At 35.1% G+C, this 12,907-nt stretch overlaps 2 protein-coding genes across 4 annotated transcripts; one reads left to right on the forward strand and one right to left on the reverse strand.

Annotated features, from left to right (window-relative positions):
* Positions 1 to 522: 522 nt before the first annotated feature.
* On the forward strand, positions 523 to 2,381 carry LOC105136478 (Ribosomal protein L7Ae/L30e/S12e/Gadd45 family protein). 2 transcript variants are annotated; one of them, XM_011041863.1, is made up of 6 exons: positions 523 to 631; positions 733 to 789; positions 877 to 937; positions 1,040 to 1,171; positions 1,598 to 1,765; positions 1,868 to 2,381. In XM_011041863.1, the coding sequence occupies exons 1-6, from the start codon at positions 582 to 584 to the stop codon at positions 1,958 to 1,960; spliced, it is 561 nt and encodes a 186-aa protein (XP_011040165.1). In that variant the 5' UTR covers positions 523 to 581; the 3' UTR covers positions 1,961 to 2,381. The 2 variants fall into 2 exon arrangements, with proteins under 2 accessions (XP_011040165.1, XP_011040156.1); XM_011041854.1 differs by having other exon boundaries at positions 530 to 631; positions 730 to 789.
* Positions 2,382 to 2,689: 308 nt separating this feature from the next.
* Positions 2,690 to 11,312, reverse strand: AGY1 (Albino or Glassy Yellow 1). 2 transcript variants are annotated; one of them, XM_011041915.1, is made up of 20 exons: positions 10,640 to 11,312; positions 10,310 to 10,382; positions 9,939 to 10,145; positions 9,487 to 9,594; positions 9,160 to 9,362; positions 7,674 to 7,892; positions 7,422 to 7,535; positions 7,223 to 7,336; positions 6,771 to 6,938; positions 6,329 to 6,504; positions 5,728 to 5,794; positions 5,448 to 5,594; positions 5,166 to 5,261; positions 5,011 to 5,079; positions 4,772 to 4,873; positions 4,434 to 4,685; positions 4,269 to 4,336; positions 3,902 to 4,019; positions 3,232 to 3,471; positions 2,690 to 3,137 (listed from the first exon to the last, which is right to left on the reverse strand). In XM_011041915.1, the coding sequence occupies exons 1-20, from the start codon at positions 11,042 to 11,044 to the stop codon at positions 2,985 to 2,987; spliced, it is 3,099 nt and encodes a 1,032-aa protein (XP_011040217.1). In that variant the 5' UTR covers positions 11,045 to 11,312; the 3' UTR covers positions 2,690 to 2,984. The 2 variants fall into 2 exon arrangements, with proteins under 2 accessions (XP_011040217.1, XP_011040226.1); XM_011041924.1 differs by having other exon boundaries at positions 9,160 to 9,339; positions 9,491 to 9,594; positions 10,640 to 11,311.
* Positions 11,313 to 12,907: the final 1,595 nt, after the last annotated feature.

Below are 12,907 nucleotides of genomic sequence, written 5' to 3' on the forward strand. Positions count from 1 at the left end.
TTCTGTCAAGTTATTATTGGTAGTATTTTGGCCTCCTGCGATTAATAACATGCTAGGACCAACCTAGTCTAGGGACCATCGTAATTTATTATTATTATTATTATGGTACAGATTGAAAATAACTTCGATTCATGTTAAAAATACTTTGCATCATCTCGTTGTATTTAGTGGAATAATTCTAATTATAAAATATAGATATTAATAAAGCACTAATAGTAAGCTTCATATGTCACGTGTATGTATGTATTAAAAGTTCATATGATTTCTATTTTCATTTTCATATGTTGTTTTCGTTTTTTTGGGGCGTACAAATTTTAAGATGGAGCGGGGGGCGCTGTGATTTTTCACTCGTTTTCTTAGTTAAAAGAAAAGTAAAAAAGGAAGGCCCATGTAGCTGAAGGTGTGGACATCAGTTCAGGTCCAAATCGACCTCTTATTAATGGGCCTCAGAGAGTCTCTTGGGCTTGTCTTTATTTGACCCAATCTATAGCTTTTTGTCCGAAGAAAACAAAAGAAGGCAACGAAACCCTCTTGCCTAAACCCCAATAAAACCAAAAACAAGAACCCGTGCTTGAACAATCATGCGAAACAGAAACAGAGCTCCAAAAAATTCAGTTACTCATGAAAAAGAGTAAGTTGGTTCCTTTTATTTTATTTATTTCTTTTTCTGGGTTTTTCTAATTCTTTCTGTTTTCTGTTTATATGATGGGTGCTCGATTGTGTATGTTGTAGTTGTGGTAGTTACTATGAAGGGGAACGTCTTGCTCTTTTGCTCAAATCAATTCACAAGTAAACATTACTCACTCTTTTCCCAGTTTTTTTTTCTTTTTATCATTAATGAATCAATGATTAATTTTTTTTATTAAATGGTAACAGAGAAATAGAATCAACAAAAACTTTGGAAGGAAACTCGCTTCCCGAGAAATTTTGGTTCAAGGTAATCATAAATGCAGCATTTACTTTGATGTTCTTTTATTTTTTTAGTTTAGCTGTGTGATGTATTGTAATTAACATGGATGGTGGTGGTGTCCCTTTGTAGCAACAATTTGCAATTGGGGTCAATGAAGTTACTCGTGTTCTTGAACGTATGTCGCCTGTGTCCGAGAGTGGAAGCTCCCTTCAACGGTCTCATATGTGCAACAATCACAAAGTGCCTTCTGTTCACCTACAGGTTTTTTGTTTCTACTTAAAATAATTGCTTCAAGTGATTTGTAGAATTCTGGTTTCTGGTCAATAATTTGAATCCTGGGTTTGTAGATGACGGGACTCGTGAAATGCAAGATGTGAATTGTATATTATAATCTTTTCTATGTTATGCTAGCTGCTGCTAGAATGAAAGCAAACTTGCTTCTAGCACCTGTCGCTTTTTTGTTTGATGTAGATATTCATTGAAGGGAGAATTTTGAAGGATCTAAACTATGGTTGCCATAATGCCTTTCATATTACAATGACAATTTTCCAAAGTTTTCTTTCCTTTCCTTTCTTTTATTATGTTTTTGTATGGCATTTAATCAATTGTTATTACTCGGAACTCTATCCTTTGATTTGTGGATGTTTAGGAAGATTGAAAATAGTGAATCTCTAATCGTGTGTGCAGGCCATATTAATAGCTTCTGATTGCAACCCAAAATGGCTAACAAGACATCTACCAAGTTTGGCTTCGTCAAGGAAGGTGCCACTGATCTTTGTCAAAGATAAACGAGGAGGATCCTTGAGATTAGGTGAACTTGTTAAGCTAAAAACTGCAATTGCCATTGGAGTGAAAGTAAGTGCTATCTTTTGCAGATCGCATATTTTGCATTCCTGCCAAAGTAATTCTGCTTGGAAATATTATTCGGATTTTAATTGATGGTTTTATTTCATGTAGGCTAGAGGAAATGCTATCAATGAAATTGTAGAGGGAATTCTTTGCGGAAATGAAACAAAATTGAATGAGATGCCTTCCACGCCCTGTCAATGAGCTTGCTGTTTGTACAGACGTGCATTAAGTCAGGGTAGAAGGGCGGGAACAATAGAACTGAATTGGGAATGAGCTACTGCTATCACAAAGTTTGGCTTCTGGACATTTTATAATTTTGGGCGAATGTTTTCTCTCCCTAGATAATGAACAAGGTTGGCAATCGTTGTCCATGCTTCTTGACGTGCTTGCAGAAGAAACCTGAGACAAAGGCTTCACTTGGTCACTTAGCTTACTATTTCTCACAATCCTTTGTCGGACACTTCAACATGTCTGGTGTTATATCAAATTACAATCGATCCAGCATGCACTTTGAGCGCGCGTGTCGCCTTTCCAGTAGATATGGTATTTTTATGTACATGTCCTCATTTATCCTAGGCCGTTTTCGCAATTACACGTTTATGTTATGTTCCTTATTTCAGCACCGCTCTCTAGCACATACACGTGCATGGACAGTCAATAGCGATCAATCGCCACTACGAAAGCATATCCCAACATCACAATGATGAGAAAGCAGCCAACGGGCTCTACCGCTTTGGTGGCAAAGGCGCCCAACGGTCTTCTTTTCTCCTTCGGAGAATTTTAGTTCTATCTTGATCTTGTGCTTCTTGTTGAAAAGCACCCAAGTCAAAATAAAGATGATTGCGAGTATGGCAAAACTTTTAAACATCTTAGTATAGCATATCATGACTAACAATGGTGGAAATTAATTAGCTTTGATCAGAGAAGTGATAGCAATCAAAGAGGACGTACGCAATTCATGTTCGATTCATTTCGCCTCGTCACAAAAAGGAAAGGATTAAAATAAAATTCAGCTCTAGTTAGCGTGACAATACCTCCCTCGTTTAAATCGTGTGGTGTGGTTCCTCTATGGTACAATTAAATATACATTCCCTTTTTTTCACAGTATGTGCACGAATCAGGTTTACAGCGACTGATTTCAAGCTCCTATCACTGTTTGAGAAGATGTTATACGCATTGTTCATATCCTTCAAATTCTGGCCGATATCCTTTCTTGATATAGACCTTATGCACTAGCCTGAGGGCTGGCAGCTGATGACTGCTCCGTTGTGCCAACTGGATTGGGTTTTTTCTTACCACCCCTACCATTTCTGACAACTTTGGTTGATTTGTCATTCTGGCTTTGTTCCTGGTCTTTCTTTACCATCACAGGTTGGAACTGCCAAAAAGAAGAGTAGCCAAAACACATGCACGTTATTAAGAAGAAATAGCACGTTCTAAAATATCCAAGGATGCAGTAATTTAGTAAAGACCTGATATATGGAGTATATAACATTTCTTCTTATCTGAGCCATCATCTCCAGGAACAGATTGTAGCCTTCAAGCTTGTACTCAATAAGAGGATCGCGCTGTGCATAGCCACGTAAGCCTACAGCTTGCTGAACGAACTTGATTGCTTGTAAATGTTCCTTCCACAAGCGGTCAATATTGCTCAAAATCAAGAACCTCTCAGCTTCCTTCATCAAGCCGGGCGCTTCTTTCTCCACAATATCCTTGTAGCACAGGTTAAACAAGAAGATAAATACAAAATTCATGTAGTATGTGTCTAGGCATTTTAGAAAATCGAAGTGCTGCATTTTGCCACAGCACACGCTTAGTGATGCTAAGCAAAAACAAATAATCTACACAACGTTTTCAGCTTATGCTGGAGATCTCCCAGGGTAAACCTCCAAGCACCACCCAAACATCCAGAACTCTTCTTGCAATGAATAGCTAAGAGCAAGGTTAGGTTAACAGTAGCTATGGGTTGCTTTTAGGCAGGATTTGGGCTGCATAGTTCAGTCATGGTTATATGTATAGACTTGTTAGGATTCATTGACAATCTTCTCTTGTTTGACTATTTTAAGGATTACGGCCCAGATGAGGAAGGATTTCATGATAAAAAGGAAAAGCCATCTGAGCCAACAAGACTCTTTTACTAACCCTTTTCTGTAAATATGCTTCACGACCACGAAGACGAAGGTAATCCTGCAAATCTTCGTAACTTGAACACTTACTTCGCAGCAAATCTGGAGTCAAATCATTTAGCAAATAGCAGTACCTAAAATTACAGTAATACATGTGAGAAAAAATTATTTTGAAGAGACATTAAACAAAAGGGAGATCTGCTATATTGAGATCTTATCCGCGGATGCCTCTTTGTTTTTAATCTACAAATATGATTGATCTGATTGTGAGCATGTTACTTTCAACAAAAACAGAAATAGTTCTGATTCATCAAAAATCCATACAGAATTTGAGTTTCAATCTCATCAAGCATTAAGCAAAGAGAATGAAGGAAGCCTCTTACTGCAGAACTTTTGCAATAAGCTTTTCAAGATCCCAACTTTCCACTGGAGCATCAGAACCAATATTCGCCTACTCATACATTTAAAATAACAATAGTCTCAGTAATACACAAAACCTGAGGGAAAAACAGATACGATGTGACCAATGAAGTTCTCAAACAGGTTACCTCTAAGATGTCATCCATTGTCAGTTCAGCATATTCAATAATAAGAGACTGGAGGTTGTCAGATTCAAGTGCTCGCCTTCTCTCTGTATAAACACGGTCTCTCTGGCTGTTCAGGACTTCATCATACTCAAATAGTTGCTTCCTGATATCAAAAAAATAGTTCTCCACTTTCCTTTGAGCTTCATCTAGTGATTTCGTCAACATATTGGACTCAATTGGAAGGTCTTCAACTCTAAAAGCTCTCATCAAACCCTAAGTGGCAATGTTGAGAATGTTTTAACAGCCATATCCAGGAAAGCACTAACAACTAGACAACGAACAACAACCACAGGTCAAACCTGGATTCGGTCTCCTCCAAAAATCCTAAAGAGGTTATCTTCAAGACTTAGGAAGAAGCGGGAACTTCCAGGATCCCCTTGGCGACCACTTCGACCACGAAGCTGCCATATACAACATTCAAGTACTGGTTTAATATATTCTGAAGTTACACACAACATGTATTGTAGAAAGATGATTTTTCATTTTAAAAGAAAATATGAAAGGAGAACTAAGTTTAAAAAAAATAATCAAATTTAACCTGATTGTCAATCCTGCGGGATTCATGCCTTTCTGTCCCCACCACATGTAATCCACCAGCAGACACAACCTGCAGTATGCAGACATAAATTAAGTTGCAAGTAACACTAACCTGTAAAATTCAGGGACAATTTTACTTTTGGGAACCAAGCTAACCTTCTTCCTTTCTTCCTCGGTGTACTCCTTGAATTCTTTAACAATTTCTAAAAATGCACTACGCAACTTGGCTATGACTTCATCCTGAGCAGGGCCCTAAAACAGAAAAGTTATGATAGTCATGAGCTGTATGCATTCGGAGGATATTATTTTTAAATAAAAAAAACAGAAGGAAAATAGCATGGTACAGTTATCGGAAAAAAATGCTGAGCATTTGGATTAAAATTAAACAGTCTGTCAAATTCATTTGCAAGTGTAAAATTTATTCTCCATCTATCATACCTTTTCACAGGAGTAAGATAGACGCTCCTCTGCTTCAAGCTCAGTTAATGATCTTTGGCCCCAAGATCTTACAGCCAATTGTACTGCTTCCTCGGCCAATTTAGTATTCTCATTGGATAGTTTGCATGGAAATAAACTTTCATTCACCTGATATATCACAAATAACAAGTCCTAGACAGATGAGACATATAACACTATAACACAACAAGCATCATTTTAACCCAATATGTGCTCATAGGCAAAGCCAATTTATATGTCAATAAAAAGACAAAAATCAAACCTTCCATGTCTTCTGAGGAAGGGCTTTCTTCACTGATACAAAAACTCCTTCAGCTGGCCTAACAACTCTGCAATATTTATATCACATTAAAGATACTTTAACCAATATAAATTGCAATAGGTGTGCATATCATTTTAATAGATCCTCTTTCAGATTGTGGTATTCAACACATGCAAGGGCACTAGTGCTGGTGATGAACAAGAAGCCCTTTGTAGCCCCTGTAATAGGTTCCTTAAATTCAACAATGAGAAGCATTGCCTAGTGCAAATGGCTTCTCTTTACCTAATGCATGCTACTCTTCTACTTCAGAGTAAGAAAAGGTGAGCAGACATAAATTAAACTAACAGATTTTCAAAAATGCATTTGATGGTGTTACACCAGTTTAAGTCTCCATATTTGAGAATCTACATGTTATCTTAAATTCTTTAGGCAGTATTCATCTCTAGTTTTTTTAATAAGCATCAGGAAAAAAGAGTTAAAGTGGAAATATGAGTAACAATAAGTTAACAGTTTTAACCACTTGGAAACTGGGCTGCAGATAAGTATGAGGTTTTTTCCTTTTTTAGTGGTGCGTGTATGCATGGGTTGAAAAAGAAGATACCTTGGCATAAGCATCTCACGTAGCTTCAACCTGGCCATAAATTCTGCATTTCCACCAAGAATTATATCTGTTCCGCGACCTGCCATATTTGTAGCGATTGTCACTGCTCCTACACGACCACTCTGTGCCACAATTTCTGCTTCTCTCTCTACATTCTCCGGTTTTGCATTGAGAACCTTGAGGAGAAATATTTTTGTTAAAATTCCTCACCCAGACAAAAATTCATCCAATAGGTCACCATTTGTGCTTCCTTCAAACTTGATCACAAAAGGTATACATGTGTAGAGAAAAGGAGCATATTCACAGGGAAGAGAAAAAAAAAAATGGGTAGCAAAATAACGTAAGCAACTTCATTAATCATATTTTTGTTTGTCTAAAATTCACTTTCATGTTAAATTAACCTAATTCTACTTTTATTCCTTCAGGTGAGTGGATGCCTCACCTCATGCGGAATTCCAGCTTCTAGCAACTGTCCTGCTAGTGCATCACTCTGCTCAACACTTGTTGTACCAACAAGGACGGGTCGACCTGTCTTGTTCATTCTAGAAATTTCTACAACAACTGCTCGCCATTTTCCAGAAGTTGCCCTGAAAACTACATCGGACTCGTCCTGAGGAGGAATTGAGAAGATGGTGTTGGTGAGCATCAAGCTATCTAAGCAAGTTGTGCATTAAGTAAACTGTGCAAAAGTGCTGAACATCTCATAGACTTCCTATGTTCCAATAAGAATGATAAAATCATCCCTCCTTTCACATATTGTTATTAATATACAAGTATTACTGAAAAATAAAAATAGTTTCAAAACTATACATCATCTGCTGCCTTCAATTATTGCTGTGACAACAACCAGCATGATTCTAGAAATATAAATATGGATAGAATGCTATAACAAACCTTTCTCATCATGGGTTTGTTCGTAGGCACAATTGTAACTTTAAGTTTGTAAATACTTTCAAACTCTGTACTTTCAGTCGCTGCAGTGCCAGTCATTCCACAAAGTTTTGGGAACTGCAGCAGTGCATATGATGAGAATTAAGATGTTAAGAAAGAACAAACTTCAAAAACTGTTTCATACAGTCAGCAGAGAGATGACCTGGAGAAAGAAGTTCTGGTAGCTGATTGATGCCAGGGTTACAGTTTCATTTTGAATTGGCAAACCTTCCTTTGCTTCAACTGCTTGGTGAAGTCCATCACTCCATCTCCTCCCCTTACAGAAAAAAGACAAATAATGTTTTCCTTTAGTCATTTATATATGTATTTTCATAATTAAATTCATCTGATTGATAAACAATCAAATCAAACTACTTCTAACAGTAACCTTTACTGCCTAGGTAAACAAGATCACCTGCATAACGCGACCAGTAAACTCATCCACAATAAGCACCTCTTTGCCACGTATGATATAGTTGACATCTCTAAGAAATAGTTCTTTTGCTTTGATTGCATTCAGAATATACGAAGCCCACTGTTCTCGAGGATCATACAAATCCTTCACATCCAAAATCTCTTCAGTATCCCCATAACCCTGTTCTGTAAGGAGAACTGTTTTCTGTTTTTCATCCACCTGCAAAAATAGTCTGGGTAAGGAAAAAAACTAGAAAAAAAATTACCTTTCATCACCATCAGAATCTGCACAGTTACTGTTTCTGGTTATTGTAAACTTGAAATTATTTTGACTCGTGAAGAAGATTAAAATTCTCTCATTCTCAATCAATGATGTTCCACGCACAAGAATCAATCATTACAATATTTTCGCATGTGATGTTGCATATTTTTTCATGATCTCCCTTTTCTTTTGTTTTCTCTTTCACTATCTTGATGATAAAGGGTTGACCAGTAATGAGTCTCTTCCTTAATTATTCCACCAATTGATCCATCTCACTTCCCAGAATGATATACTAGTTGTAAGTTATAAAGCCATGTCTCTTGGACATAGGCACTGGACACAATCATGCAGCAATTTGATATTTTAAAGGTGTGTGGTAATTTTTCTTCCCATCCTTTGAATAAAACTGAAAAAGATCACCATTCTATTTTCAACCTGGCTATAGTTTGGATGATAATTGTGAGAAGGCAAAACTAAAACATGCAAGAAAAAAGAAACCAAAATATTTAGATTTAAGATTTGATCTTTCACATGATTTGATGAAGATTTTTCATCCTATTGAATTTTATTTTATTCTATTTTTTGGATGATCAATATCAGCCATGCATCCAAGACAACCAACCTCCCAGCGAAAAAAATAAATAAATACAGAAAATCTCCTTGCTGACCACTTGTTCCACATCCAGTCGTTCTAGAAAGACTTTCAGTGATTTTGCTCTGCATTTGGGCAGATAAGTTATGGCTATGACTAATCAGCCAGTCCTGAGAAACATGCAAGTAAGGAAGGACAATTTATATCTACACATCGAATATTCCGAGCATGAGATGCTCCCAGCCTATAGCTTCTAGTCCTATACTGCCTTGTCTTAGAAAATTGGTTATTAAGATAAACGTTAAAAAGTGGCAATGACATATTTGTAAGTATTTGTTACATGTCAGGTGCCTGAAGCCATATTATTTACAACTCCCTGAAAAGGCTCAGTCCAATTTTTCAAAAGCCACAACATAAAAATGTGATTGTATACTGTGCACTTTAAGTAAGCAATAAAAAGCAAATCGCTTAACCTTTTCAAAACCTTGATTTTTTTTTACAGTAAACAATAACAAAAACAAAATGAACAAATATTCTGTTTCTGTTTTAAGAAAAAAAGAAAGAGGAGCTGCAAAGGATACCAAATGGCAGCACAAACTCCAATGGGAAAACTAGTTATTAAAGCAGTCTTACAGTGTAATGTATGTCTCGTTCAAAGGCCGTAGCAATTTTTGCAGCTTTATAATACCGATCACTTGGTTTTTCTGCTGGTCCAGATATAATTAGAGGGGTCCTCGCTTCATCAATAAGGATGGAATCAACCTCGTCAATTACACAGTAATTGAAATCCCTCAAGACGAGCTCCTCAGCAGTCTGTACTTTCCAAAAATAATCAGCTTTGTTAAGAAAAAAAGGCATTCAGCTAGGGAAGAAATGATACCTACAAAGCTTCACTGAACAAAATCAAAGTATTGATAATAGAATAATCTAGAACTAATTATAACATAAAGAAAGAATTACTTTCCATGGCAAGATTATCTCTCAAGTAGTCAAAACCAAGCTCACTGTTGGTAACATATGTGATGTCACACATGTAATTCTCTCTTCTTTGTTCACTTGTCATATTCTCTGCCAATGAAAACAAACACTTATGTTATCGTGACAATCAAATTCACAAGCTAAAATGAAGAAGCAATACCCAGAGACTAAAAAAAGGAAGAAGACCCAAGCTCCCTAATACAAGAAGAGAACAGTGGATGCAAATACAGTACACCTCCACGTATAGGCAGGCAGGATTAATTGAAAACAGTTAAAAAATCAAGACCTGAGCCATAGCCATTCATTCATGTAAGAATGAAAAGTGCATAATCTCGACGTATACACACACATAAACAAACACACATAAGTGCACGTGCTTGTGTAGTAAAGAAAATGGAACATGCAGTAAACACATGTAAAAGTATGTGACATACGTTGGATTAGGCCAACCTTCAATCCAAGGAAACGGGGAACTTGACCAACCCATTCACAATCTCTCCGAGCTAAATAATCATTGACCGTAACAATATGAACTCCTTTCCCACTTAATGCATTCAAATAAGCTGGCAAAATGGCAACAAGCGTCTTTCCTTCTCCAGTCCTCATTTCAGCTATTTCCCCCTTATGAAGAACCATGCCCCCTGCATGACAAGAATACGAAACCATGTTCACAAGAATCACAACAAGATTACTTCCCACGACGGCTAAACGTTTGGTGGAGCAAACCCCAATGCACAGAACCTTTCCACCATTTGCACATATAGAACTCAAAGAAATTAAACACAATACACGCATAATAGTTTACCTATCAGTTGCACATCAAACGGGCGGAGACCTATAACCCTTTTGGAAGCCTCTCTCACTACAGCAAATGCTTCCTGCAATGCAGGCACTTTTATTGTGATGGCAATAAGATAAGCTATGCCACTAGAACTGCTTACCAACGGATAAAAACAACGACCAAGTAAAGAGCTTCATTAACTCATGTACCAAACATTTAACTTCCGCATTTCTAGTCCATTGAGTTATAGCCAATTTCTACCCACCCCATTTCAAAATTCCAAAACAACTCAAGGATTAAATTTAAACAAGTATATATAGCAAGAAATTGAATGGAAAAAAAAAAAGCTCTTACAGGTAAAAAGGAATCCAAAGATTCACCGAGTTGGGCACGCTCCTTTAAAGCAGCAGTCTTGTCTCTCAATTGAGAATCAGACAAAGCAGACATCTCAGCTTCCAATTGATTGATCAAACTCACAGTTGGAGCATACTGTTTCCTAGTGGACTCACCTGTATCCGTCCCTTTAAAAATCCCACCTAGCAAACCTCCTAATGAAGCTACTGCACACATTTTCCTCCTTGTATTACTCACCAATCTAGACGTCTTGGCTCCATAATTCAACATATTTAGGGAATTTTCACCAAAAAATGAAGAGCACGGATTGGTCTTTTTGTAAACATCTTGATGGGGTAGTAGTAGAGAATTAGAAGGGAAAGATGAGATAGAAGTAGAGTGCTTCACTAGAGGTGGTGCGGCCATTGTTTTTAAGGGTGGGGGTGGAAAATAGAAAAGCAGACGCAAAAACAAGATGGGAGTTATTACAGAGCGGGGTTTATATAGTTGGAGGAAGTGGTGAGAAGGGAACTATTATCGTAAACATGTTTCAGTTAAGAAGGAGAGGGTGTCTGTTTCTGTTTCTGCTCATTGGCGATTGAAGAGAGGGGGGGTTTGGGGGGAGGGGATAAGGTAAGCTAAAAGCGAGAGAAATCATGACATGTGGGAGAGACCTTGCTTGTTTTTTCTCGAAAAATAACGCATGGAAGGGAACCACATTGGCTTAAATTCTTGCAAACAAATTTTTTATTTTTTATTTTTGTTTTAAAAGGCGTTTGAAAAGGTGATATTTTTAAAAAATGATTTTTTTATTTTTATTTAAAATTAATTTTTTCTATATTTTAAAATTATGCAAAAAATATACTTTAAAAAACACAATGGTTTGTGCGCTCTCAATCACCTTCTTATAACTGAACTTCACATTTATGTTTTTCAAATATATTTGAGCACTTTTTTCTTCTTAAAATAATATATATATATATATATATATATTAAACCTTTTTTAGTTCAATGAAAAAATTAATATTGAAATAGATTATTAATTATAAAATAAGATATAATAGCAATTTTGTTAATAATTCATTATTTTGTATTGATTTTTTTTATGTGTCCGCGATATAATAAACCAATGTAAGTTTTTTTTGTAATTATCCCTAATCATAATAATCTGCGTATTGATCAAAACCAATTTACTTCTCAAAATATATATATATATATATATATATTTTATATCAACTTAATATTTTAAAAAATAATGATAAACTCTTTGAACCCATGATTTGAAATTATAGAGTAGTTAATTAAGTTACAACGTGATGAGATAAGTTCTTATGGTATAAAAAATATATACTTTAATATTTTTTCACATTTTTCTAGTAATTTTTCCAAATACATGGTCATGAACCGTCACAACTCTCCGACTATAAATATATCTTAAAGCGGTTTTTGATCCAGTTAGTGATAAAAATTAATATCTTACATTTAATATATACATAACATGAATATATCACTGAGGTATATATATAATTATTCCTTTTTTATAATAATAATAAGAAGAAGAAGAATAAGAAGAAGAAAAAGAAGAAGAAACATGTGTTTTTATTTTATTTTAGAAAAAATAAGAATAAATAACTTAAATGATAAAAAAAATACAATTTCAATGTCTAACTTTAAATTTATGTTATGTGCGAATGGGCTTACAATTTTATTTTTCTTATTTAAGTTAACAACATTTGATTTTATTTTTTTTTCTATTTGAGTGCATTCCATTATTTAAGATTTTTAAATACTTAAATGGATGATATCAACTACCACATGACCATTTATTTAATATTGATACCAAGCAAAGAATGGATCTCGCTCAAAAATTTATCAAGAATAATATATATTGATTTTATACTAATTAGGCATGCTTTTATTACCTAAAACATTAAATGTTTGGGGGTGTTTTTAATGTAGCTAAATTCATTATAAAAAATGTCTTTATAAAAAAATACATTATTTTAATAAAAAATATAAAAACAAAAGTCTAATGAATTTTTAGTAAAGATTTAACCCCAAGTTGATGATGTTACAATTAATCTTAATTTTAATTGAATCAAATTAAGTCAATTTCTTGATTTTTTAAACTTGAACTAGTCTACGCCTATATTTAGTAGAAATTTAGTAGAATCTCATGTCGTCCCATTGAACCAAAATTATTATACTATTATTAATTTTAACATTTAATATAAACTAAAGTAAAAAAAATAAAAATATATCTAATTATATTTTAAACATATAAACTTA

This window comes from Populus euphratica, unplaced genomic scaffold, assembly GCF_000495115.2.
Source record: "Populus euphratica unplaced genomic scaffold, PopEup_1.0 scaffold2.1, whole genome shotgun sequence".
NCBI lineage: Eukaryota > Viridiplantae > Streptophyta > Magnoliopsida > Malpighiales > Salicaceae > Populus > Populus euphratica.

What these genes read in the sequence shown, in the direction of transcription:
- LOC105136478 (XM_011041854.1), top strand. Translation starts at nt 582, where the DNA reads ATGCGAAACAGAAACAGAGCTCCAAAAAATTCAGTTACTCATGAAAAA. An exon ending in TTGCTCAAATCAATTCACAA is followed by an intron (nt 790 to 876) that starts GTAAACATTACT and finishes AAATGGTAACAG; the next exon opens with AGAAATAGAATCAACAAAAA. An exon ending in CAATTGCCATTGGAGTGAAA is followed by an intron (nt 1,766 to 1,867) that starts GTAAGTGCTATC and finishes TATTTCATGTAG; the next exon opens with GCTAGAGGAAATGCTATCAA.
- AGY1 (XM_011041915.1), bottom strand. Translation starts at nt 11,044, where the DNA reads ATGGCCGCACCACCTCTAGTGAAGCACTCTACTTCTATCTCATCTTTC. An exon ending in AAGCTGGAATTCCGCATGAG is followed by an intron (nt 6,505 to 6,770) that starts GTGAGGCATCCA and finishes TTTCTCCTCAAG; the next exon opens with GTTCTCAATGCAAAACCGGA. An exon ending in CCCGCAGGATTGACAATCAG is followed by an intron (nt 4,874 to 5,010) that starts GTTAAATTTGAT and finishes TGTATATGGCAG; the next exon opens with CTTCGTGGTCGAAGTGGTCG.